The sequence below is a fragment of the Petaurus breviceps genome, unplaced genomic scaffold (genome assembly GCF_028583685.1).
Source record: "Petaurus breviceps papuanus isolate PSGF00001 unplaced genomic scaffold, PetGlider_PUasm1.0 181, whole genome shotgun sequence".
NCBI classification, from domain to species: domain Eukaryota; kingdom Metazoa; phylum Chordata; class Mammalia; order Diprotodontia; family Petauridae; genus Petaurus; species Petaurus breviceps.
The window spans coordinates 22,349,253-22,373,808 of NW_027185784.1; the positions used below are offsets into that span (position 1 = coordinate 22,349,253).

General features: G+C 35.4%; 1 protein-coding gene across 6 annotated transcripts in view; it reads left to right on the top strand.

Annotated features, from left to right (window-relative positions):
- Positions 1-24,556, top strand: part of TRIM24 (tripartite motif containing 24) — a 151,443-nt gene that overhangs the window by 69,013 nt on the left and 57,874 nt on the right. For all 6 annotated transcript variants that reach the window (XR_011168182.1, XM_069087308.1, XM_069087309.1 and 3 more), the window contains one exon: positions 16,889-17,036. Coding sequence is in view for 5 of the 6 variants with exons in the window: in XM_069087308.1 (XP_068943409.1) it covers positions 16,889-17,036 (148 nt within the window). In the remaining variant the exon portion in view is untranslated. The remainder of the gene's footprint in view (positions 1-16,888; positions 17,037-24,556) is intronic.

Consider the following 24,556-nt stretch of genomic DNA (forward strand, 5'->3'; position numbering starts at 1 on the left):
CATTTTTTCTTATACCACCATAATATTTCATTAAGTTCATAAACTTCAGTTTGTTAAACCATTCTCCAGTTGAAGTGCATCTGCTTTGTTTCTAGTTCTCTGCTATCATAAAAAATACTTCAATAAATATTTTTTATGTCTATGCTTAGGATGTCTGGATCAACGTATGGAAATTTTTTTCACCATATTTGCTTAATTCCAAATTGGTTCCCAAAATGTTTGCAGTGATTCACAATTATACTGACAATACAAGTATTGTGTCTGTGTTTCCACAATGCTACAATATTGATTATTGATGTCTTATTTTCTTGGGAATAAGGTGAAACCTCAGCATTATTTTAATTTGCATTTTTCATAAAACTGGTTGTTCATATGCTTTGACCACTTGTTTATTAGGGAATGGTATGTGTGTATGTATTCACACATGTGTTTTATGGTGTATACATGCATGTGTGTGTACATGTACACTTGCATATGTTTATCTTGGATACTAAACCCTGAGAAATTTGATGTAAAGATATTTCTGACATGCAGTCACTTTATTGTAGATTCATTAATTTTGTTCTTGCAGAGGCTTTTCGGTTTCACATAATCAAATTTATTCATTTTATTGTATTTGCTTCTATCTCGTTTGGTTAAAAATATATCCTCCTAGGGGGAAGAAAAAACATTTAATTTGGAGGAATAAAAGAATCTCAAGGGTTATAAGAAAAGAAAGTAGGAAGGAAGGGAATTTTAACAGTGTGTTTTTATTTGTGTGTGTGTGTGTGTATGTATGTATGTATTGAGTGTTTTTTATGAACAGTTTTGCTTAATGGGGAAGGGTATTTATGGGACAGTATCTCCTACTTGAGAAAAAATTTAAAAGGAAAGAAAATAATAAAAAAAATGCACTTACTCTTAGCCATAAGACATGATTTCCTTTTCTAATTCTTTTATGCTACGATATTAAGATCCTGTATTTATTTTTTTTTTCTGTATTTATTTTTAATTTGGTATGCAATATGCTGTGGAAGCTTAATTTCTGTCATACTGCTTTCTAGTTATCCTAGCAGTTTTTCTTTTCTGAATCATAGTTTTAATGTTTTGGGGTTCATAAAACATTGACTTACTAAGTTTTATTCTTACTGATTCTCCTTTGTTCCATTGATCTACTCTTTTTTTTTTTTAAGAGTAAATCAAACAAATACCAGTTTTCATGGCTGATGTTTTTTCATTAATTCTTTTTATAGTCTAGGTTTTTGTTTTTATTTTGTTTTCTAAATGCATATTCACATTTTATCAAATTCTCTACAAGATACCCTTCAGTTTGATTATTTTCTTATAAAATTCTCCATCAGATTTCTCTACGACTTCATCTTCAACAACTCATGTTGATGCATCACCTGAAATTTTTGTGGAGTATTGGGGGTTTTTTTCCCAAATATTTAACACTACTACCGCAATAGTTCTTGACTGAGCATTGCATGAAAAAATCATACAGCTTCTTTTAAGAAGAAAATTTTTTATACTCATTTCTGTCTTGGAGTACCTTTGAGCTATCTCTCCTTCCATTTAACTTCCCTTTATTTACTTCTGATTTCATTGATAAGAACAATACAAGTATTGGGGTGGCCAGGTAGCACAGCGAATAAGAGCACCAGCTCGTGTTGGGATGACCTGGAGATCGAATCCCGGGCTCAGACACTTATAAATGAGGGTCCCTGGGCTAGTGAGTAGGATAAGATTCAAATTCACTTCATGATATTCAAGTCCTCCCAACTAAGTACAGTATTCTACTTGCTTATATATCTTGATACCAGACATTTTCCTAATACTAAAACTAGGGGGACAGACAAGAGAACATCATATACATTACCAGCAATACTGTAACAGTTATCAACTACAAAAGCAGCTATGGTTTCTCTGATCAAATCAGTGACCCAAGATAATTACAGAGGACGACCTGTGATGAAAAACGTTATCCACCTCCAGAGAGAGAAGTGATGAACTCTGGATACAGATTGAAGCATACTTTTATTTTTACTTTATTTTCATTTTATTTTGTGTTTTCTTTTGCAACTTGGCATATATGGAAATATATTTTGCATGATGTCATGGAGTCAAAATTGAATTACTTAAATTCTTGAGGAGGGAGCAAGACAATTTGGAACTCAAATTTAAAAAATGGTCGCTAAAGTTTTTTTTTACATGTAGTTGGGAATATTTAATGAAATAAATAAAAGTAACTTAAAAGGAAAAAAATGAGAGAAAAAATATGCCACTCTTACTAGTGAATATTCTGGTGCATATGCTATCTCAGCCTTATATGTGTTCTTCCAGTAATGTATTTTGTAATCAGTTTGTCTGCTTTTCCTGATTGTGGTTTGTCTATCTCCAGAGACTGGCCAACTGGGAACAAACTCATTTTCTTTTAAAATTAAGTTGTTACCACTGTAGCTCACACCACTCCAGTTGTGAGCCGTGTGTGTGTGTGTGTGTGTGTGTGTGTGTGATTCAATTTTATTTCCATTTCTGAATTCTCTTCCACCATCTTCTTGTACTCTTTGAGAAAGAAAAGAAAAATAAAACACATTACAAATTTTCTATAGTCATCTATATCAAATTTCCATTTTTGCCATATATTGAGGGATAAAGAAGAGAAAGGAGAAAATGTATCCTCTTTTCCAGAGGTGGATAACATTTTTCATCATGAGTCCTTTGGAATTGTGGTTGTTTATTGTGTTCATCAGAGTTACTAAGTCTTTCAGAATTATCAGAAATTGTTCTCCTGGTTCTGCTCACTTCATTTTGCATCAATACAAGTCTTCCTACATTTTTCTGAAACCATTCTGCCCTTATCTTTTATCACACATTAATATTTTGTCACATTAATTACTTGTTCAGCTATTTCCCAATCCATCAATTTCTGATTCCTCAGTATGACAAAAAGAGCTGTTGTAAATATGCATATATGGGTCTTTTCTCCTTTCTTTGCTCTGTGTCCTGGGAGTATTAGCCTAGTAGTGGTATTTCTGTGTCAAAGGGAATGCACTGTCAATAGTCTTAGTCATAGTTTCCAGGATCATTGCACTAGTTAGTTCACAACTCCAACAATAGCTCATTAGTACATCTATTTTCCCACATCTCCTTTAGCATTTGTCTTTTTCCTTCTGTGTTTTTAACCAGTCTGATGGATATGAGATTAAAAAAATCTTAGTTATTTTAAGTTGCGTATCTCTATTAGTATTTTAGAGTTTTTTTTTTAATATGGCTATTGATTGGATTTCTTCCTCTGAAAACTGCCTGTTGATAAATATTTTGGGCATTTATCAATTGGGAATGACTCTTATTCTTGACTCAGTACCTATATTTCTAAAATACATACTTTAGAAATGTGATCTTTATCAGAAAAAATTACTGCAAAGCTTTTCCCCTCCATTTGTATGCTTTTCCTATAATTTTAGTTGCATTTGTTTTGTTTGGGCAAAATCTTTTTAATTTCGCATAATCAAAATTATCCATTATACTTCTATGCTCTGCTCTGTCTCGTTTCTTTATAACGTCTTACCTTATCTGTATGTGTGAAAGATAATTTCTTCTACACTTTACTAACTTGCTTTATGCTGTCATCCTTAACATCTAAATTCCATACCTGTTTTGAGCTTATCTCATACAGTTTGAGATATTTTTCTATTCTTTGTTTCTTACAGGCTACTTTGCGGTTTTCCAAAGAGTTTTTGTCAAATACTGGGTTCTTGCTTCAACAGATGTGGTCTTTAGGTTTATCAAACCATAGGTTACTGTGCTCATTTGTTTAAGAAGTATATTATGTATGTAATTTGTTCCTCATCAACTGATCAACCTCCCTATTAGTATAAAATTTTTTTATAGTATAGTTTGATAACTATTATTGCTAATCCCCCTTCATTCACAGTTTTCTATTATTTCCCATGATATTCTTAACCTTTTGTTTCTTCACAAAGATTTTTTTTTAATAGCTTTTAAATTTAGTTACCTTTGTCACATTACCAGTTGTCATTATATTGGATTGGCCTACCTACCCATAAGCAATTTCTCCAGTTATTTAGGTCAGTCTTTGTGTGAAGAGTGTTTTGTAATTATGTTTATGTGGTTCCTGTGTGTGTACAGTTGTTGTAAATGGGATTTTTCTTTCTTTCTCTTTTATTGGTAATATTTGGAAATTCTGATAACTTGTGTGGACTTATTTTATATCTTATAACTGTACTAAAGTTGGTAATAGTTTCAGTTAGTTTTTTAGTTGACTCTTTAGGGTTTTTTAAAGTATACCATCATCTGTAAAGAGTCATAGTGTGGTTCTTTGTTGCTTGTGATTATTCTTTGATTTTCTTTTTCTTGTCTTATTGATATCCCTAGCATTTCTAGTAAAGTATTGTGTAGTAATGCTTATAATTGCTTCCTGAACTTTTTATCTTACTGGGAAACGTAGCTTCTCCCCATTAGAGATAAGTTCTTTCTTGGTTTTAGATAGATGTAGCTTGACATTTTAAAGGAAAGCTCCAATAATTTTTGTACTTTCTAGTGTTGTAAACAAGAATGGGCATTGTATTTTGTTAAAAGCCTTTTCTGTATCAAAATTATCACATGATTATCATAGTTTTTGTTTTTAATATGGTCATTGTATGCTTGTAGTTTACAACCCTTACTTTTGCTTTGTGGCTAGCTCATCTTTTCTGGCTATAAATTTCTCTGTTGATGTTTACAGTACTCAGCTATGTAATTTCTTTTTAAGGAACTGCAATTTACTGATAGAATTTACTTGTTCCTCGTAAAATGGATTTTTAAATTCTTTTATATATTCATGTCAAGAACATTGATGTTAAACAGATGGGACTTTCAGGGTCTTTTTTTGTTTTCAGGTAGAACCATACAAACTTGTTATAAAAGACAAAACATTTTATTTACCTCTTCAGTACTGAGCCTGGCTCATTGTCTCCTTTACTGTGTCTATCCAGTGTCAGTACAGGAAACTAGTAATAGGCAGGGTTTATGCAGCTGTCAATTCTGTGTTCTGGACTAATAAACATTCTTTTATTTGATTTTTTTTGTTTTGTTTTTGGAGAGGGGAGGGCAGGGCAATTGGGGTTAAGTGACTTGCCCAAGGTCACACGGCTAGTTTTTTGTGTTAAGTATCTGAGGCTGGATTTGAACTTAGATCCTCTTGACTCCAGGGCAGTGCTCTATTCACTGCACCACTGAGACACCCCTTTTCTGGACATTCTACACGACAGTGACAGTAGCCACCCCAGATAAACATACTTTATTGTTTTTCCAGCCTCCATAGTATAGCTATCCTCTTTAGAATGATCATGGGCATAATGTCCACAAGTGAAGCATGTGTAGAGAACTTAAGTATTTTAATTTAAACTCTCTTCTGGACATTCTTTTTTTTCCTTTGGAGTGGGGGAGGCAGGGTAATTGGGGTTAAGTGACTTGCCCAAGGTCACACGGCTAGTTTTTTGTGTTAAGTGTCTGAGGCTGGATTTGAACTCCAGGTCCTCCTGACTCCAGGTCCAGTGCTCTATTCACTGCACCACCTACCCGCCCCTTTTCTGGACATTCTACATGACAGTGACAGATGTCTTTTGCGAGTAGATTACATGTCCCTCTTTTATATTTTTTTCTTCACGTTTATAATCAGAAGAGTCATTAAGTAAATTAGATGATTTTACCACATGCATAGGAAACATTAGTGGAACATCTCTACTGAATCAAGTACTTTAACCATAAATATTTGATCTCTTCTGGAATACTGTTTACCAGATTTCTTCTATTCCTTTCTGTTTTCTCATTAAAGGTATTCTTGTTGAATGTCAATTCTTATAAAAATGTTACAGGAATATGAAGGACGTTTGAGTTCATAGGTATTAATATTTTCTTCTCCATTTTTTTGTTTTCAGTCAAAGATTTTCCTCATACTTCTACCTTTCCCTCTTTCAGATATGTTAAGAATTTTGTGATTCTTCAGTATCTTTAAAATCACCACCTCCAGTACAGCTTTCCATTATATACCTGGTCTAGTCTAGCTGCTTTCCGCTCCTTAGTTTTCTTCAATATCACTTCCACTTCTTCATGCAGTGCATCTGGGACTATGATTTTTATTGGTCCAGATGTGGTAGCACTGCCATCATTGGTGGCCCCCCCCCCCCCCCCCGGAAAAAAAGTTATAAAAACTTAACATGTATTTTCCATATTTCACCTGTTGGCTTATTCATTATGGTTTTAACTTTAAATGTCCTTCAGATACATCATTTAATTTGGTCTTTCAACAAGTTTTTTTTCCTATCACTTTTCATTTTTTTTTGTCAGGTGGTATTGATCATAATCTCCTACAAACTTTCAGTGTACATTTTTTGCAGCCTTTGTGACTATGCTGGTGGTTGCCATATACTTCTTTTTGGGAAGCAATTGTGACTTATCTAGAGTTACACAGCTAGGTAGTATCTGAGGCTGGATTTGAACACAGGAGGATGAGTCGACTTCAGTCCAAGCATTCTATCCATTGTTCCGCCTAGCTGCCCATTTGCTGTGTACTTCTGCATGGCTAGGAATCATGTGCTTGCTAAGGTAAGATTTAGTCTTGGTCTCTTTAGGGCAAATAGGTTTTCATCATTTATAGTAATTTTACATAGAAGTTTAATCCTAGTCCTTCATGTGTTTCTCATTTTTTGCCATCAGCAAGCTTTTCAATGGGTCAGTTTTTAGTTGTATACCATTTCTCACATCTTTTTCCTTCTAGTTTGATATTGAATTTAATCTTTGTCCTTGTTGATCTGAATGTATACAGGTGATTGGACTAGATACAGATTCATTTTTTGATTCATAAGGTACTCTCATAATGTTATGTGGCTTCCTTTTTACTAAAATATAACGTTTAATTGGGATGTCACTTGATAGAAAAAATCAGCTACCACAACATTGGAGGCTGATAAGGTCTGAAAGCATCGCACCCAGTGAACATTGGGGGGGGGGGGGAAGGGAGGGAGAATGAAACACCAGCTTACAGTTGAAACGAAATTTAAGTTAAAAGTATTCCGGTAGAGGACGGTGGCAGTTTCAAACCATGATTGCTTCATATAAAAGTGAAAAGAAAAAACTTGCATGAAAAAATGTTTAAAGGAAACTTGGCTCAGCAAAATGACTTTCTGTTGAAAAGGATAATACTTCTAGCCCAGCAAAAAATAAAGACTTCTAAGTTTTGGTATGTACTTTAAAAAACAAAAAAACTTTTTTCACCTGCAGTAACACTGGAGCTGTATCACGTTTAGATTTTTCATATCCTCTTGTTCCCTACCTAAGGAATTGAAAGGCACTTGGAGAGGGAAAAAAATGGGAAGAGTAGTTTACTAGACTAGGTAGACACAGAAATCCTGTGCTTTAGGCAATTTTTTTGGTGTGGAACACTTCCTTTGTTCACATTATTTGTGTAGCATCACTTGACTAAATGAATGAGAGGATAGTCCCAGAATTGAAGAGGGCTACAAGAGTGGCTTGGTTGCCTGCCTTTTGGAAGTTGCACAGTTCTTTTAGTGTTTTCAAGTTACTCCATGAATCACATACTTACCTGATTAACATCAGTGTTCTTTCAGTGTTGGTGTATGAATTGGTATATGAGCCATAGGATACCACAGTTAATGAATAATTCAAGTTGAGGGTCACCCATAAGGGCAATCACAAACTCCAAGTGGGTGTGAGAAAGCTGCAAATGTTAGCAACTAAGAGCTCCTCGAGAGAAGGTACCTAAAACGATATTATTTAAGAAGCTAGTCATAGGGCAAGAGTGAAAGATTACAAGTGAATAATCAGTGTGCTCCCCTGGGATCCATGCAATGTCAAGAGAGTAAGAAGGAGGTCCCTAACACCTTATCTGGGGATCCCTATGGAGGATATATAGGAAGATGTAGACAAGTCCCACACTGTAAGAGGACATGGGTAGGTTGTGGGCTGTAGTCTTAAGGGAATCATACCTATATCAGTAACATTACAGATCACAGTTTATGCATAAATTCTTTTAAAGAAGATTTGAGTTCTGTCATGCAGGCACTCTGCAATCCTGATTTATTGTGGCATGGAAGTGACCTCAAGTTCTCAAAAAACTGTACAGTGAACTGCAAGCTTGGCAGATTCTGTCAGACGTCAAAAAAACTTCAAGGGAAAGCCTTGCAATAGACTATATTTCTGTTGCCCAAAAACAAAACAGTGAAGTCTGTTATAGGGTTATCACTTCTCTCTTGTGCTTAATATCACCAGTGACAGGAGGGTTAGTATATTTTCAGTGTACCTGATATTTTGATGATGGTGAGAATACAAGGTATAAATGGTAGAAAAGGAAGAGCTAAAAGGACCTGATTTCAAATGCTGGCAGTGCCACCTGGCACTTATGTGACCTTGGGGAAATCCATAACCATTCTGTGTCTCCCTTCTAAGTACAATGAGTATATTGAACTAGATGACCTAAGTTATCTTTGAGATATTAATCTGTGATGTTATGACACCTACTTTTGACTTTATGCAAGTTTCTTATCTTCCTGACTTTATGAAATAGCATCCATTATCTATTGAATTATGGCATGTAATAAAATTCAGTTTAATGTACAATGGAGAGAATACTGATTTTTGGAGTCAGACAAACTGGATTCCAATTCTGACTTTGCCACTTTACCTGTTTGACTTTGGACATTCAGTCTCTCTCAGAGATAGTTTCTTCATCCACAAACTAAAGTCTCTTTCAGCTCTAAACCTATGATTTATGATTACATAGAACTTTGGAGGACTTAGTTTCGTATTTTATTTGTAGGAGTCTCGTAATGCAGAGGAAATCGAAAGCTTTAGAGTATATTGTTAGAAGATGCCTAGCTGAAGTCATGAAGAAGTCTCCCTTGTGCTGAATCCTCATTTATTGAAGTGAATTCTTGTGCAGTAGTGCTGGCAAGGTTCTCAATGAAGCCTGATAAAGCTGTCAAAGTAAGAGATAATGGTTAGAATTAATTAAGTGATCATAATATAGCATGAACTTGTATTAGATAGTTTCTACAGAAACCAAGACTAAATTTAAGAAGAGATGCCAGTCTAAGTTGGTAAGGGGTATTTCTTCATAGAGAGTCCTCATCATCAATGAATTCAAAGTTCTTGGTGTTTTGTTTTGTTTTTTAAATTAGCATCTATAGGATGAAGCCAAAGCTTTACTCAATTGCAAATTTACAGTGCTGGAAAGAATGGGAATTTAATAAAATAAATTGAGCCTACTTAAAAGACATGAGATAAGCAACACAGAAACATGAAAATGGGAAGGGTTCAAAACCAAAACTGAATAATTAGCAAATTTAATTAAAGAAGTTGGAAGCAGCATATTCTAATAGATAGAGTATTGGCTTTGGGAGTCAAGAAGGACCTGGGTTAGATTTTTTAGCCTTTGGTAACATACTACCAATCTGATCCTAAGCATGTTACTTTTTCTCCATGATAGTTCTCTTTAAGTTACTGATGAAACATAGTTTTGTAGAGGAAGATTTGCCCTATAAAATAAATCACAAGTTCTGTTTCTTTAAAAAAAAATTAGAAGAGAAAATATATGTTAGCCATACCAACTGCTATATATTTTCTGTTTCATTGTCATTCTACAGCCATAGAGGAAAATGGAACAGAATGTTTTACTAATAATATTTCTACTTAAAAATAAAATTATATTTTCTCTTTCATGTAGTTAAAAAAGCTGTAGGGGGTGATGTTGAGGACTAGCTCTAAGAAGTTCCCCAAAGATCCTCAGATCCAGGCCAAGGTCTCCCTTGAGCTTGTTCCCATCCGCCTGAGCTTATTATCTTAGGATGATGGCTCTTCTCCGGTTATCATTCTTTCATGCTAGGGAGGTTTGGAACATCCTGCCTGGCCTTGTACCATGATAACCAAGATAGTGAACAAGGCAGTCACGTAAGAGGCAGATGAGAACTAGGGCACCAGGAAGTATCCCAAAAAAGTGGCTCATGATAACTGTGCAGTTTTTCAGTATATATACTGGACCCTCAGATGAATAAAATTGGCTCAGTTTCCACTGGCTCACCTGGCCCATGTTCATTTCATTTCATCTGTGAAATGCCCACCTGCTTCTGGCAGCAAGTGGCACCTGACACAGGAACCTGAAAGAAGATATGAGAAGAGTAGCTTCCTTCAGACTCCAGAGACCTTAGCAGAGGAGGCACCTCAGAGGTAAAGAAAATGATAGGTCACCTGGCTTGTAGCAGTTTTAGGGCTAAAAGAGCACCAGGCTTAGTGGGGGATTAGGGACAAGAAAAAGAAAGGGACCTGGTCTCAGGAGAAAATCTGCCAGTTTTTATACAACCTGCTTTTGATTTTGTAGCTGAAGCATGCACGCGGCTCAAAACCACGGGAAAAAAATCCAGAAAGTATGAGTCAAGTACAGGGCAGAAGCAGAGACTTAGAATATTATCTAAGACTTTCAAAAAGAGAAAGAGGATTACTTATCACTAGCAGTAAGTTACAAGAATTCTTGGAATGTGTAGGAACATGGAGGAGGGACTCTAGCATTTCCCCATTTCTGCCCTTTTTTCTATGGAATATATTAAAAAGATGTTTAACGTTAAAAATGAAAGTGCCAAAAGTGGCTCAAACAATTCAGTGTGACATAGCTGTTCCTATTAGAAACAGATAAAAAGAGAATTTCAAAGTAAGTCTTATTGGGCCTCTGTTACCATTCTGGAGGACCAAATAAATGTCTGATTTCTGCAGACGATCTTTAACAATTTCTATGAGTGCACTCTTCCTGTCGTATTCTGTATCTGTTTTGTTTTTGTGTCTCTGTGTGAGTGTGAATAATCTGACACCCTGTAAGGTATAAAATGCAGCTGGACTGCTGGACTTTCCTTGGAATGTTGTTATACCTTTCACTCCCCCTCTCCCTTCTTTCTCTCTAGAAAACAAATGGCTGGCTGGAGAGGAGGGAGAAAGTCAGAGAAAAAGCATTTTATTATATAGGTTATAAGATGGTAGTGGCAGGTTGAAGAGTGTAGAAGTGTCAGGTCACAATTAGAAAGAAATTTAAGCATGTAGCAAAGAGAGGAGCATGGGTAGGAAGTTTAAGAAAGGTATAAACTATTTGCACAGAGAGTGTGAACAAAGGTTTTGGGAGTAAAGGTTTGGAAAGTTTTGGGAAATAGCAGAAGAACAACTCTCCCTGGATTCTAACCCTGGCCAAGTTGACTTCCCAAAAAGAGACATGAAAGGGAATTTTTCCCCCTGAGATCAAAGAGGCAAACTATCGAGCATTTAACCATTTCCTGCCTCACTTAAAAGAGAAAAGTTTTAAGTATCAGGATGCGACCAAAAATTAATTGAATTCATTCTGGTTATTTTTGGAAATGTGAAAAGTATCACTCCTAATTTGATGCTAAAGATGAGTCAGAATTTATTATACTATTTGGCACTAAGGCAAATTGGGAAATTACAAAGATCTGAAAAAGCAACACCTCAAAGGTGAAGCTTTAAGCTCTCCAGTACAGAGAAAAGGGGCATAGCACCATGGGTTTTTTCCCAGAGTCCTACTCCATCTAACTGGCAAGTTAAAAGCTTTTACTTCCCAAGAAATTTTTAAGGAACATACATAGCACCGAAGTTTACTGAAGTAAAAATTAAATCTGCTGCAAACATTTTACAAAAATTTATTAAAGCTTCTCGTCCCAGATGAGATTAAAAAAGAGTGTGTGGAAGAATAATAGGGAATTTGAGTTACCCTCCTTAATCTGGGAAAAGGAAGGAAGCATACTAATTATATCAAGGAACCCACTGGCAACAGCCCTGGGGCACCCTGAAGCCCACACCTTTAAGCAAGCTGACAGACCTCTCCTTTCTAACTCCAGAATCCATCAATCAGGTTCTGTAACTTTGGGGAGAGGAGAAAAACCTCTGCACTTGATAAGCCCAATTTTCTATTTTCTCAAATGATGATTTCGAAATACAATTAACATCACAAAGCCATTGTGTTATTATGGTCTTCCTAAACTTAAACTATAGTAAAATTCTATTATATAGTAAAAATTGAGGAATCAATGTAAGCCAGAAATAGTGTCAGATAAGCAAATTTTAAATCTGATTTTTGTTGAAACTAAAAGGAAAGAATTTGTGTAAAAAGTTATGTCACTTTTGTTTTATAATGTTTGTATATGTCATATAGGAAACCAGGTATTTACACCATTACTGGTGGTGGAAGAGGAGGTTACAGCTAAAACAATTTGGCTATCAGTTATGAAAATTGTTAACTAAGTTATTTTATTGTTTTAATGCTAAAACTTAAAATTGTTAATTGCTTACTGTATGTGGAAAGGAGACTGGGTGAAAACTTTATTCAGATTAATTCTACCCATTAGGAACATTTCTCCTGTATGTATGAGATTTGACAAAGCAGGGACATCACCACCAGCCCTTCCCTAAAAGTTCATGGCATTTATTCTTATTTTGTAAAATTGCCAAGGCCCCTGGAAACTATCTCTATAGGCAATGCCATTTAGCCTGGGAAAGTAACTTGTTTTAGTTTTATAGTTCCTAAATAATGAACCTAACTTGCTAAGAAGTTGCAAAACATTAATAAGATTTCTAACAATTGACTTTTACACCAGGACAAGTTTAAATTGGAGAAAAGAAAAGTGTTAAATGGAATTCCTTATATATAAAAGAGACCTAGTAAATCTTTATTGTTTATTACAGCTCCATGAGAATAAAATTATCTGTAACTGGCTCTAGGCTGTGATTGGTGAAAATTGATGCTTAAAATAAAAAGCACTTAAGAATATATTTAGGTGTGGCTAGGTGATGCAGTGAATAGAGCACCAGCCGTGGAGTCAGGAGGACCTGAGTTCAAATCTGGCCTCAGACATTTAACACAAAAAACTAGCCATGTAATCTTGGGCAAGTCACAACCCCAATTGCCCCTCCAAAAAGCAAAAAAAAAAGGGGGGGGGAATAGAATTATTTAATTCACACATTCATACTTTTTTCTTCCTACAGCGAATTTTTATGATCAGAGCAAGTAGTCAGTAAAGGATATGAACTCTTTTGTGTTAGCTCACTAGGAAATCTAATATTATTTTTCCCCAAGGTTTAGAACATGTACAGAAACTTAAACTACTTAAGGCCCACCTTAAAAGATTATCATTGTCTAAAAGGATTCTAAAACTAATAGCTCTTAAAGGTACTGTAATCAGATTCTTAACTGTTACCAATATGAGATTCAATTACTATACCTTCTAAAAACCTTTGTGATACCTAAGAAATTCTGCAATTAACTAGAAATCTAGTTTGATAAAAATATTCAGGATTCATGTTACTTGAGGACATTTTACACCAATTTAGTTTAAATGAATCTCAATCTTAAAAGTTTGTTTTTGTTTCAAGGTAAAAACAGCTATCATTTTAAAACCTTCCAACTACTTTTCTTCATAAAAATACAGTGATCATTTATGAATCTTAAAATTATTTTGAGGGGTGGCCAGCCCCAGAGTCGGGAGACCTGGGTTTGGTTCCGGCCTCAGATACTTAACACCCACACAAAATAACTGGCCGTGTAACCTTGAGCAAGTTACTTAACCCAGATTGTTTAAAAAAAAAACTGTTTTGAGTAAAGGGGATATACTTTTAAAATTTCTTTTTAATCTCTAGTGTGATTTTTAGGAGGCCTACTAAAACTTTCATTTCCCAGACATTTTATAGATAAAGTAGAACAGATTTTGCTATTTTCATCTCAGTGTATAGTCATTCCATGACCTAAGCAAGAGTTAAGTAGTGTCTGAACTTATTATAGGAAAAAGATTCAATTCCTAAAGTATCTCTTTCTTCTAAAATGAATATTATCAGAGAATAACCAAGCTTTGTGAAACAAGGATTTAAAAATGTCTACTATTCAGTTGTAAGGTTCTAGTCAGGAACTTCTTTTGTTTAACAGCTTCCTGGAAATGCAAGCTACTACATTGCTTCTAATAATGATAAAATTATTAATACTCTACTTCTGCTCAATCTGCACCCCTTAATGTTGTATCGGATAGCAAATATTCAGTGTACGTATGCCAACATATTGATACTGCTAAACTTGAACACACATGGAATACAGACCCTTTTAACCTTTTTTCTAAGATTATAAACTCTCATAAGATAGAGGTCACAATCTGTTTAACCCATATTAGAGCTAATTCTTTACTTCCTGGACCTCTTTATCAAAATAATAGGGCCATTAATCAAAAAGTTCAAGTTTTTCCAACTCTTTTTCCCCAAAATATTCATAGAGCTATTTTATTTCACTCTCATTTTCATCGAAATGCACATACTTTATGTAAATAATGCCATAGGAACAAGCTGCACAGATCATTAAAAACTACTCTCAATGTGTTATGTATATTACTTCTCCAGTAATCGCCATTACAATGCATCTCATTATCCTCCCTTTGGTAATTATCCTATATACATATCAGAAAAGATATGTTTCTTTCTTTTACCTTTGTTTCCTTTCATTTGGGGGAAGCTGTACACAATGTAATCAACCCTATGTTACAATCTTTTGCTTCAATGGGCATTCCAAAATTATTGAAACCCACTAATGCCCCCGTCTACACTAGCAGATTTATTTCAATCTTTTTCTGATCTTTTCAAATAAACTTAATTACAGCCATAATAACCCTTCTAATCCCGGTCAAAGAATAATTGAAAAACCGAATACAGATATAAAAACCTATTTACAAAAATAAAGACTAATACACCACAAAGACAATTAGCTTGCTGCCTTAAATACCCTGAATTTTTATGCATCACTGAAACTGTGTATGCACCAACAACAAAACAATTTGAACACATGCACATATTACCACAATGAAAGTAATGTGGGGATTTACTACTTACTGTAGGCACGAGGCCTTGCTTATGCAGAACAAAATGTCCAAGTGTATTCCACAATTAACCACTCATGCAGACACTGAGAAATCAGAGACAGAGAATCAGGAGATCCCTTGCACCAAAACAACCCAAGAAGAAGTAGCTTAGCATCTCACATTTGCGCAAGATGATACTACCTTCCAATGGAACATTACTTGTTTAACTTATACCCTTACATGCTGTATTAGTGATTATGATGTCACTGTACTGTTTGTTGAACCACCTTCTTTTGGCTTCAGACTTTGGAAGAACCTGCACAGAAAAGATTTGTAGCACAAAAACTACAAGATTATCACAGGACTAATTGCAACCTGTCTTCTATTTATTCACTAAGTGAATTACAAACTGCTCAATTTGCCAGTGTAAACTTATGACCAGACTCCTCTTCCAGTGTACTTATGGATATACCTGTCTATGTATGACTCTTATGTATGGAATATGATTTGCATTCATTGTATTCTTACTCAATGTGTATCTCCTAGGGATTTGTTGTCGTAATTGTTAACATTCTAAACAGCTTTTTTCCAAGTAATGTCACTCATGATTAGTATTGCACATCAGGGGATATGCATTACATAAAATTTCTGATCTCTTAAAAAGAGGGGATAGAAAGTTATGTCAGACTTATTGTTACTAGACTCACTGCCCTACTATTATTTTGTCTATCATTGTTGATAATTTCAACCATTGTGGCTACAATTTCTCTACTAAGAAAAAAATCCAAACTGCACAGTATGTTAATGAATCATCAAAAAATATTTCTGTAGCCCTTACAATACAACAGACTATAGATAAGGATCTTTTGTATAAGATCAATGTATTAGAACAGTTAGTATTGTATTTAGGTGATGAGTTAAAATAGAGACTTTCAGCAAAAATTAGATGCTTTAAAAGAAACAGGAGAATTTGTGAGAGACCAAGCTTACAGAAACTTGAGTTTCATTGAAGTGTGATTATCATTTCTCTATTATTTGTGTTACGCATATACTTTATAATTCAAGTATGGTAGAATGGAATAAGGTAAAAGATCATTTGGAAGGTATCTGGCATAACAGTAATTTTTCAACTGCTCTATCTTTTTTGTCCGATATTACTCATGATATTGCTGAAAGTCACTTTGCTGGTCTGACCATAAAACCCTGGTGTAAGACATTTTGGGAAAATTGGACGTGACCAATATATTAAAAAACACACCAGCCCTGGGACTTCTCCTACTCTCTTGGGTAGCATTATTTATTATCATATGCTTTGTTTTTGCTTGTTCTACAAGATTTGCTACATCATGATCCACCTTGATAGGGACAGATGTCCACCACCTCAAGCTCCTAGTAAAACAAAACGGGGGAGACGTAAGGGGCAACATTGAGGGCTAGCTCTAAGAAGTTGTCCAAAGGGACACGGATCCAGGCCAAAGTCTCCCTTGTTCCCATCCTTCCGAGCTTATTATCTTACGATGTTGCTTTGCTCTTTGTCCTCCGCTTATCATTCTTCCATGCTGGGGAGGTTTGGAACATCCTGCCCGGCCTTGTACCATGATAACCAAGATAGTGAACAAGGCAGTTACGTAAGAGGCAGATGAGAACGAGGGCACGGGAAGTATCCCAAGAAAGTGGCTCATGATGACTGTGCAGTTTTTCAGTATGTATACTGGACCCTCAGATGAATAAAATTGGCTCAGTTTCCACAAGCTCACCTGGCCCACTTCATTTCAACTCCTCTGTGAATTGCCTACCTTCTGTTGGCAGTAAAAAACCAAGGTATTTGTGTGATATTTAATCTTTGCAATTGCCATTGAAATGGGAATTGATAGTGTCGGGTCATATTGATGATAGCATTTATTTGGTATTATTGCCATGAACAAATGTTAAATATGGATTGTCCTTTCATTTTTCTCAAATAACCATCTTCTGTATTCCCTCTTTTTTTTTTTTTAAACTAGGTTTGCACAAGCTGTGAAGACAATGCAGAAGCAAATGGTTTTTGTGTAGAGTGTGTTGAATGGCTCTGCAAGACTTGTATCAGAGCACATCAGAGAGTAAAATTTACAAAGGACCACACTGTCAGACAGAAAGAGGAAGTATCTCCAGGTAAAACTAATGTTTTAAGTCTTAATTTCATAATTATTGTTAAATGCATGTAATTCTGAGTTCTATACATTAAAAGGCTCTTGTCCTAAAAGTGCTTCTACTTCACATTAATAGAAATGTACATAAATATAAAACCTCTCCCCAGCATCATTTTCTTTTCCACCCCATACTACAGCATAGAGAGCAGCTACAGGAGGTCTGTTTTTAGAACCTGTTTGTGTACTCACTGTAATAGTCTTATATATGTGTATTATAGTCAAGTTGATTTGAGAGTGCATGAAAAACAGCACTGCATTTTAGCCAGTTTCTTAGAGACAATATTGGTTCACAAGCTTTTCTTCATTGCTTATCAAAATACCCTTTTAAAAAATGAATTTATTTATTTAGTTTTAGTTTACAACATTCAATTCCACAATCCCTTCAATTCCAAATTTTCTCCCTCTCCCTCTCCTCTTCCCTGGTGGCATGCAATTCAATATAGGTTCTACAAATACCTTTGCATTAAACATTAGTCAAGTTGTAAAGAAGAGTTATAACCAATGGAATGAACAGGGAGAAGTAACCAAACAAAATGAAACACAAAAGAGAGCAAGTAGTTTTGCTTCGATTTCCATTTGGACTCTGTGGTTGTTTTTTCTGGATGTGGATATCCATCATGATTCTTTTGGAGCTGTCTTATCGTCTTGCATTACTGAGAAGAGCCCAGTCTAGCAAAGGCAGTCATTACAGATACAATGTGTCTGTAATTGTATACAAAGTTCTCCTAGTTCTGCTTTCCTCACTCAGCATCAGTTTATATAAGTCTCTCCAGGTTATTATGAAGTCCATCTACTCCTCATTTCTTATAGCACAATATTATTCCGTTACATTCATGTACCACAACTTATTTAGCCATTCCTGAATTGAGGGGAATTCCATTGATTTCCAGTTCTTTGCCACCACAAAAAGAGCTGCTATAAATATAAAAACAGGGGTGGCTAGGTGGCGCAGCGAATAGAGCACCAGCCCTGGAATCAGGAGAACCTAAGTTCAAATTTGGCTCAGACACTTAACATTTACTAGCCGCGTAACCTTGTGCAAATCACTTAACCCCAAATCACCCAGGTGTCACCCCTCCAAAAAGATAAATAGATATTGATATGTAGATAGATACTTGTATATCAAAATACCCTTTTTTTACTGAATTAATTTCTACTTATTATATTAATGATGAAAATTTACATGGCAAACTTTATTGTTAAATATAAGGTTGTTGTTGTTTTTTTTAGTTTAAGTAGTATGTAGTTCAAATATTTAGCTTACAGTTCTTAAATAGGAAAATAGTAATGTCTAAGTACCCTTTGAGAAAATATTCCTGAAACCAAACAATCCCCCTTCCCCCACTAAAACTAGACCTTCCCATTATGAAAGTACAGGGCCTATTTGGAGGCCCAGTCCCACTGCTTACTGTTATGGGAACTTTGACCTGCTCCATTTCTGACATGGACCAGTTTGTCCTTTCTGAAACAATATGATGTCCTCCTTCTCCTGGGAGCTTACCACATTGATGATGAATATAATGCAGACACCTACATTGCTCATTGTATCTCAGAACTCACAAGCTCAAGGGACCCACCTGTTTAGTGCCTGGCATTACAGGTATGCAGTATGATGCCCAACCAATCACTCCCTTTCAACTATTTCCCTTTAAATTTGAACAGAAAGTGAGGGGGTGATGGGGTGGCTAGAAGATACTTATTTAATTGAATTAAACAGATTTTCCAAGTTTGCCTTCAAGGCATCTTTATTCCTTCCAGTCTATGAAGATTAATTAATTAGGTTTCTAATTCAGGGGAGACCAAGAACTTTCAGACTACGTTATTATAATAGCATTTCTTAATATTTTATAACAAAGCTAAGGCCTTTCTCCAGAAGAAATAAATGTCTGTCAATAAAGTGCTGAACTTGAAGTCAGGAAGACCTGAGTTCAAATTTTGCTTTTGACACTTGGTAACTTTGTAGTCAAAGGAAAGTAATTTAACTTCCATAAAACTCAACTTTTCTAACATGGAAAAATCCGGGACCTTATTGGAGTGTTGTAAGGCTCAAATAAGATAATGTACATAAAGTCATGAAAATCTTAAAAGACAGAATAACTATTAATATCTTGTACATGTAATTTATATCAGTTTTAAAAGTTTCCATGTATCTCTGTATAATCACTTGAAAATCACTTGTTTTATCTAGCACTTTACATATTTGCAAAGTCAATAATCATGAAACATTTTGTTTCCTTGTGTGAAATTATCAAAAAGGCAATTTCAGTTGCTAACCTGTAAACGATGGTATCTTGGTTATGGATTTATGGTTATAAGAAGGAGGCATTCCATAGGATAAGTTTTAGAGCTGGCAGGTACTTTAAGGGTCATCTGATCTGAACTTCTCATATTATACATGAGGAAGTAAGACACAAGGGGTCAAGTGACTTGACCCAGGATCATAGATCTAGGAAGTGTCAGAGGAACCATTTGAAACCAGGATTTAGTAACACCCAAGTCCAGTACTATCAGCTACACTGCAGGGCAAAGGCTTATGATGCTTTTAAATAAAATATCTTCTATGTAATTCTTTGTTTTATTTTTTGCTTTTGGGGTGGGGGTGGGGGGAAGAGGGCAGGGCAATTGGGATTAAGCAACTTGCCCAAGGTCACAAGGCTAGTAAATGTTAAGTGTCTAAGACCAGATTTGTACTCAGATCCTCCTGACTCCAGGGCCAGTGCTCTATTCACTGTGCCACCTAGTAGCCCCCTAAGTAATTCCTATAAATATAAAAAAAATTTTTAATGATAAAAAAACCTTAAAATTGTTATAAAAATTAAGTAATCATTTATATTCCATTATCATGAAAATATTCTTTCTTTATTTTTTTTATCAAATGCTTTATTAACTTCTAGGGTACATCATTTATTTCCACAAGATTTTGAGTTACAAATTTTCTCCCCATTTTTCCCCTACCTACCACCCTGAAATAGCGATCCCACTGGATATCCCCTCCTCCAATTTGCTCTCTCCCATATCTTCTCCCATACCCCCTCTGACTTTCCAGTAGGGCATGGTGGATCTCTGTGCCCCAGTGCCTGTATAACTTATTTCCCATTTACATGTAAAATAATATTTATAATAATATATATGCATATATATTTTAAACATTTGATTTTATAACTGAATTCCAGATTCATTCCCTTCCTCCCTTGTCACCCACTCTTACTGGGAAGATAAGCAATTCAATGTAAGTTGTACATGTGTAGCTATGTAAAACATTTCCCTAGTAGATATATTGTAAAAGACTGACTATATTTCCCTCCCTCCTATCCCACCTCCCACTTGTACTATTCTCTACTTTGATCCTGTCCCTTTTCTAAAGTGGGTGCTTCTAACTTCCCTCTCCCCCAGCCTGCCCTTCCTTCTATCATCCCCCCTCTCATCCCCTTCCCCCCTACTTTCCTGTAGGGTGAGATACCCTATTTAGTGTGTATGTCATTCCCTCCTTGAGCCAAATTCAGTGAGAATAAGGTTGACCCATTCCCTTTTGACTTCTTGTTCTTCCCCTCCATTGTAACCATTTTCTCTTACCTCTTCTATATGAGATAGTTTACCCCAATTTGTCTCTCTCCATCTCCTCTCATTATATTCCTCTCTCAGCTCTTAATTTCACCTTTTGAGTATCATGCCTTCCCATTAAACTGGTCCTGTGCCCTCTATGTATGTATACCTGTACACATTTATACACACGTTGATATATGTATTCATATACCCTCCTATATAGACATATATGTATGTGTGTGTATGTATACACACACATTTCTATTCCCTTCAATTATTCTCATACTGAGAAAAGTTTCATAAGTTACAATTATCATTTTTCCATGTAGTAAATGAAAATTGTTCAACTTTGATACGTTCCTTATGATTTCTTTTCCATGTTAACCTTCTCATGCTTCTCTTGCTTCTTGTATATGAATGTTAGATTTTCTATTTAATTCTGGTTTTTTCATCAAGAATGCTTGAAAGTCTCTATTCCACTGAATGACCATATTTTCACCTGAAACATGATACTCAGTTTTGCTGAGTAGATGATTCTTGGTTTTAATCCCAGCTCCTTTGACCTCCAGATTATCACATTCCAAGCCCTTAGATCCCTCAATGTAGAAGCTGCCAAATCCTGTGTTATCCTGATTGTGTTTCCACGGTATTCAAATAGTTTCTTCTTGGGTGCTTGTAATATTTTCTCCTTGATTTGGGAATTCTAGAACCTGGCTACAATAGTCCTAGGAGTTTTCCTTTTGGGATCTTTTTCAGGAGGTGTTTGGTGGATTCTTTCAACCTCTTTTGCCCTCTGGTTCTAAAACATCAAGGCAATTTACCTTGAGAATTTCTTGAAGGATGATTTCTAGATTCCTTCTTTGATCATGGCTTTCAGGTATTCCAATAATTTTTAAATTATCTCTCCTGGATTTCTTTTCCAGGTCAGTGGTTTTCCCAATGAGATATTTCACATTGCCTTCTATTTTTTCATTTGTTTGGATCTGTTTAATAGTATCTTGATTTTTCATAAAGTCACTAGCTTCCATTTGCTCCAATCTAATTTTGAAGGAATGATTCTCTTCAGTGAGCTTTTGAGATTCTTTTTCCATCTGTCAATATCGGCTTTTTAAGACATTCTTCTCCTCATTGGCTCTTTGAGCCTCTTGCCATCTGGGTTAGTCTGTTTTTTAAGGTGTTCTTTTCTTCAGTCAGGTTGTTGACTCTCTTTTCATCGTTTTCTTGCATTATTCTCATTTCTCTTTCCAATTTTTTCTCCACTTCTCTTATTTGGTTTTCAAAATCCTTCTTAAGGTCTTCTATGGCCTCTAGCCAGCTCACATTTTTCTTAGAAGCTTTTTGTGCAGCAGTTCTGACTTCATTGTCTTCCTCCTATTCCATGCTTTTATCTTTTTTGTCCCCAAAATAGGAGTGTAAAGTTGGGTTGGTCTGTGTGCTTTGGTTCCTTTGCTTGCTCATGTTGCCACTCAGTTGCTTGACTTTTGGGCTTTTTGTCACAGTAGGACTCTGACACCAGATAGGGGAGCTATTCTTCACTTAATGCTAACTAATATGTAAAATGATAGAAGTGCAAATCAAAAGGTTTCACCTCTCTCCTACCAGATTAGTAAATGCGACAAATGTCAACATTGACACTTTTATGTAAGGCAAATTGATATACATTGTAAAAAAAATAGTAATCTTGATGTGATGAAGGGAATATGACTATGTCATCCTCTTGAAACATGGTTTTTAAAGAAAGGGGAAAATCCAGACATCTACCAAAAATTCGGGAAGAACAACTTTCAAAGCATTAGAGGGATGAAAATACTCCAGGAAAAAAGGAAGAGTTGTCTCAAGGCTAAAGTAGTTTTATAGGGACCACAGATCCAACTGAAACTTTATTTTGGTAGGTTTCTTTAAAATATGGAAATGTAATTTGATCAGCTCTCCCCCCAAAACCAAATCTTATGTAGTACATAATAATAACTATCATTCATATTGAACCTTATGGTTGGCAAAGTGACTTTACATGTGTTACTCTAATTTAGGGACAGCTAAAAGGTACAGTGGATAGAGTTGCTTGGCCCTATAGTCAGGAAGACCTGAGTTCAAAGTCAACCTCAGATACTTAATAGCTGTGTGATCCTCGCCAAGTAAGTCATTAACCTTTTTCTGCTTGTGTCTTCTCATCTTTAAGATGGGAATGATAGCACCTACCTTTCAAGGTTATTTGTGAGTGTCAGATGAGGTAATATTTCTTAAACATTATTCAAAGAACCTACCACATATAAGATGGTAAATAAATGCATATTTCCCTCCTTCCTGTGTTCATTAAAATAAAAACCCATGATATAAGTACTATGAACCCCATTTTACTGATCAGGAAGCTGAATTTGAGAAGTTAATTGGCCCAGGAGAGGTCAGGGCAAGATTGGAATTCATAGATAGTTTGATAAGATAAAGGTAATATATGGGGCTGCTAGGTGGCCAGTGAATAGAGCACCAGCCCTGGAGTCAGGAGGTCTTGAGTTCAAATCTGGCCTCAGATGCTTGACACAATTACTAGCCGTGTGACTTTGGGCAAGTCACTTAACCCAAATTACCCTGCAGAAAATAAAAGACAATACAAATAAATGTGAGTGTATACACACACACTCACACACATCTGATACAACATCAGGAGATTCCATTATGTCACCTAATTGCCTAGTACACTTGTAGAAAGACAAATGGTAAAATATGTGAGCTTTTCAGGACGTAGTTTATTCTCTTTTTGCTTCTTAAGTTTAAGGAGCCGTCCTTTCTAACAAAGAATTTTTTTAAATCAAAAGAAAATTTAAAATCTCAGTTTAACATTGTATGTGAAATATTTAATAGTCTTCTGTCTCCACACATGAAAGCTTATATATTTTCTTCTCTTCAGAGTTGTGCTTGATCATTATAATTCAGTATTCTTTCTTTCATTTATATTGTTGTAGTCTTTCTTTATAGTATTTTCTTCATTTCGCTTAATTTGCATCAGTTTGTGAAGGTCTTCATATACTTCTCTTTTTTTTTTTTCATTTCTTATGTGATAATATTCTATTACATTCGTGGGCCACAATTAGTTTAGACATTTCCCAATCAATGGGTATCTATTTTTTTTTCTAGTTTTTGTTTCTGCTAAAAGAGCTGGCAGAAATATTTTTTATTTCTTTCCTTAATCTCATTTCAGTGTGTTTAAACCTTTTAGTAACTTAGCATAATTCCAAATTCTTTCCAGGGCAATTAACAACTGTGTCAGCAGTGCCAATGTGCTAGTCTTTCTATAGCTTCTTCATAATCAACTATTTCAGTCCATTGTCTTCTTTGCCATTTGGGTATGATATGAAACCTAAGTGTTTAGTTAGTGTTTACTTACTGATTGAACATATGTGCTGCTACTGTGCCAAGAGCTGGGGATGCATATTCAAAGAAATAGAGTCCTTTCCCTCAAGGAGCAGTCTAAGGAGGGAATACTGTACACAGAAAAAATCCAAAAGAATTGGGTATTGGACTGACAGGGAATGGAAGTCCAAAAATAGTACACCCTTAAATGTAGGTATTGAGGTTCATTGTTCCACCTTCAGTCAGAGCAATGGAGGGTGATAATGAGGGGGAGGGTACCAGAGAGCTGTTTGGGTCTTGTAGGGTGATGAGCTTCTGAGACTTGGTAGAAAAGTCAAGAGAAGCCCCCAAAGTAGTACAACAAGGTGAGAAATGAGAAAATGTTCAGGGTTGGTCAGAGTTGTTTGAGGAAACTTTTTTTTTAAACCACTTTTAATTTCATATAGTCAATTTAATCTATTTTAATCTTTTGTGATCATTTCTATCACTTATTTGGTTAAGAATTTTATCCCCAAGCATGGTTGGGTTATGGATATGTTAATAATAATAATGTCACCAGAGTAATATTCTGTAGTCTGAATTTGCTCATTT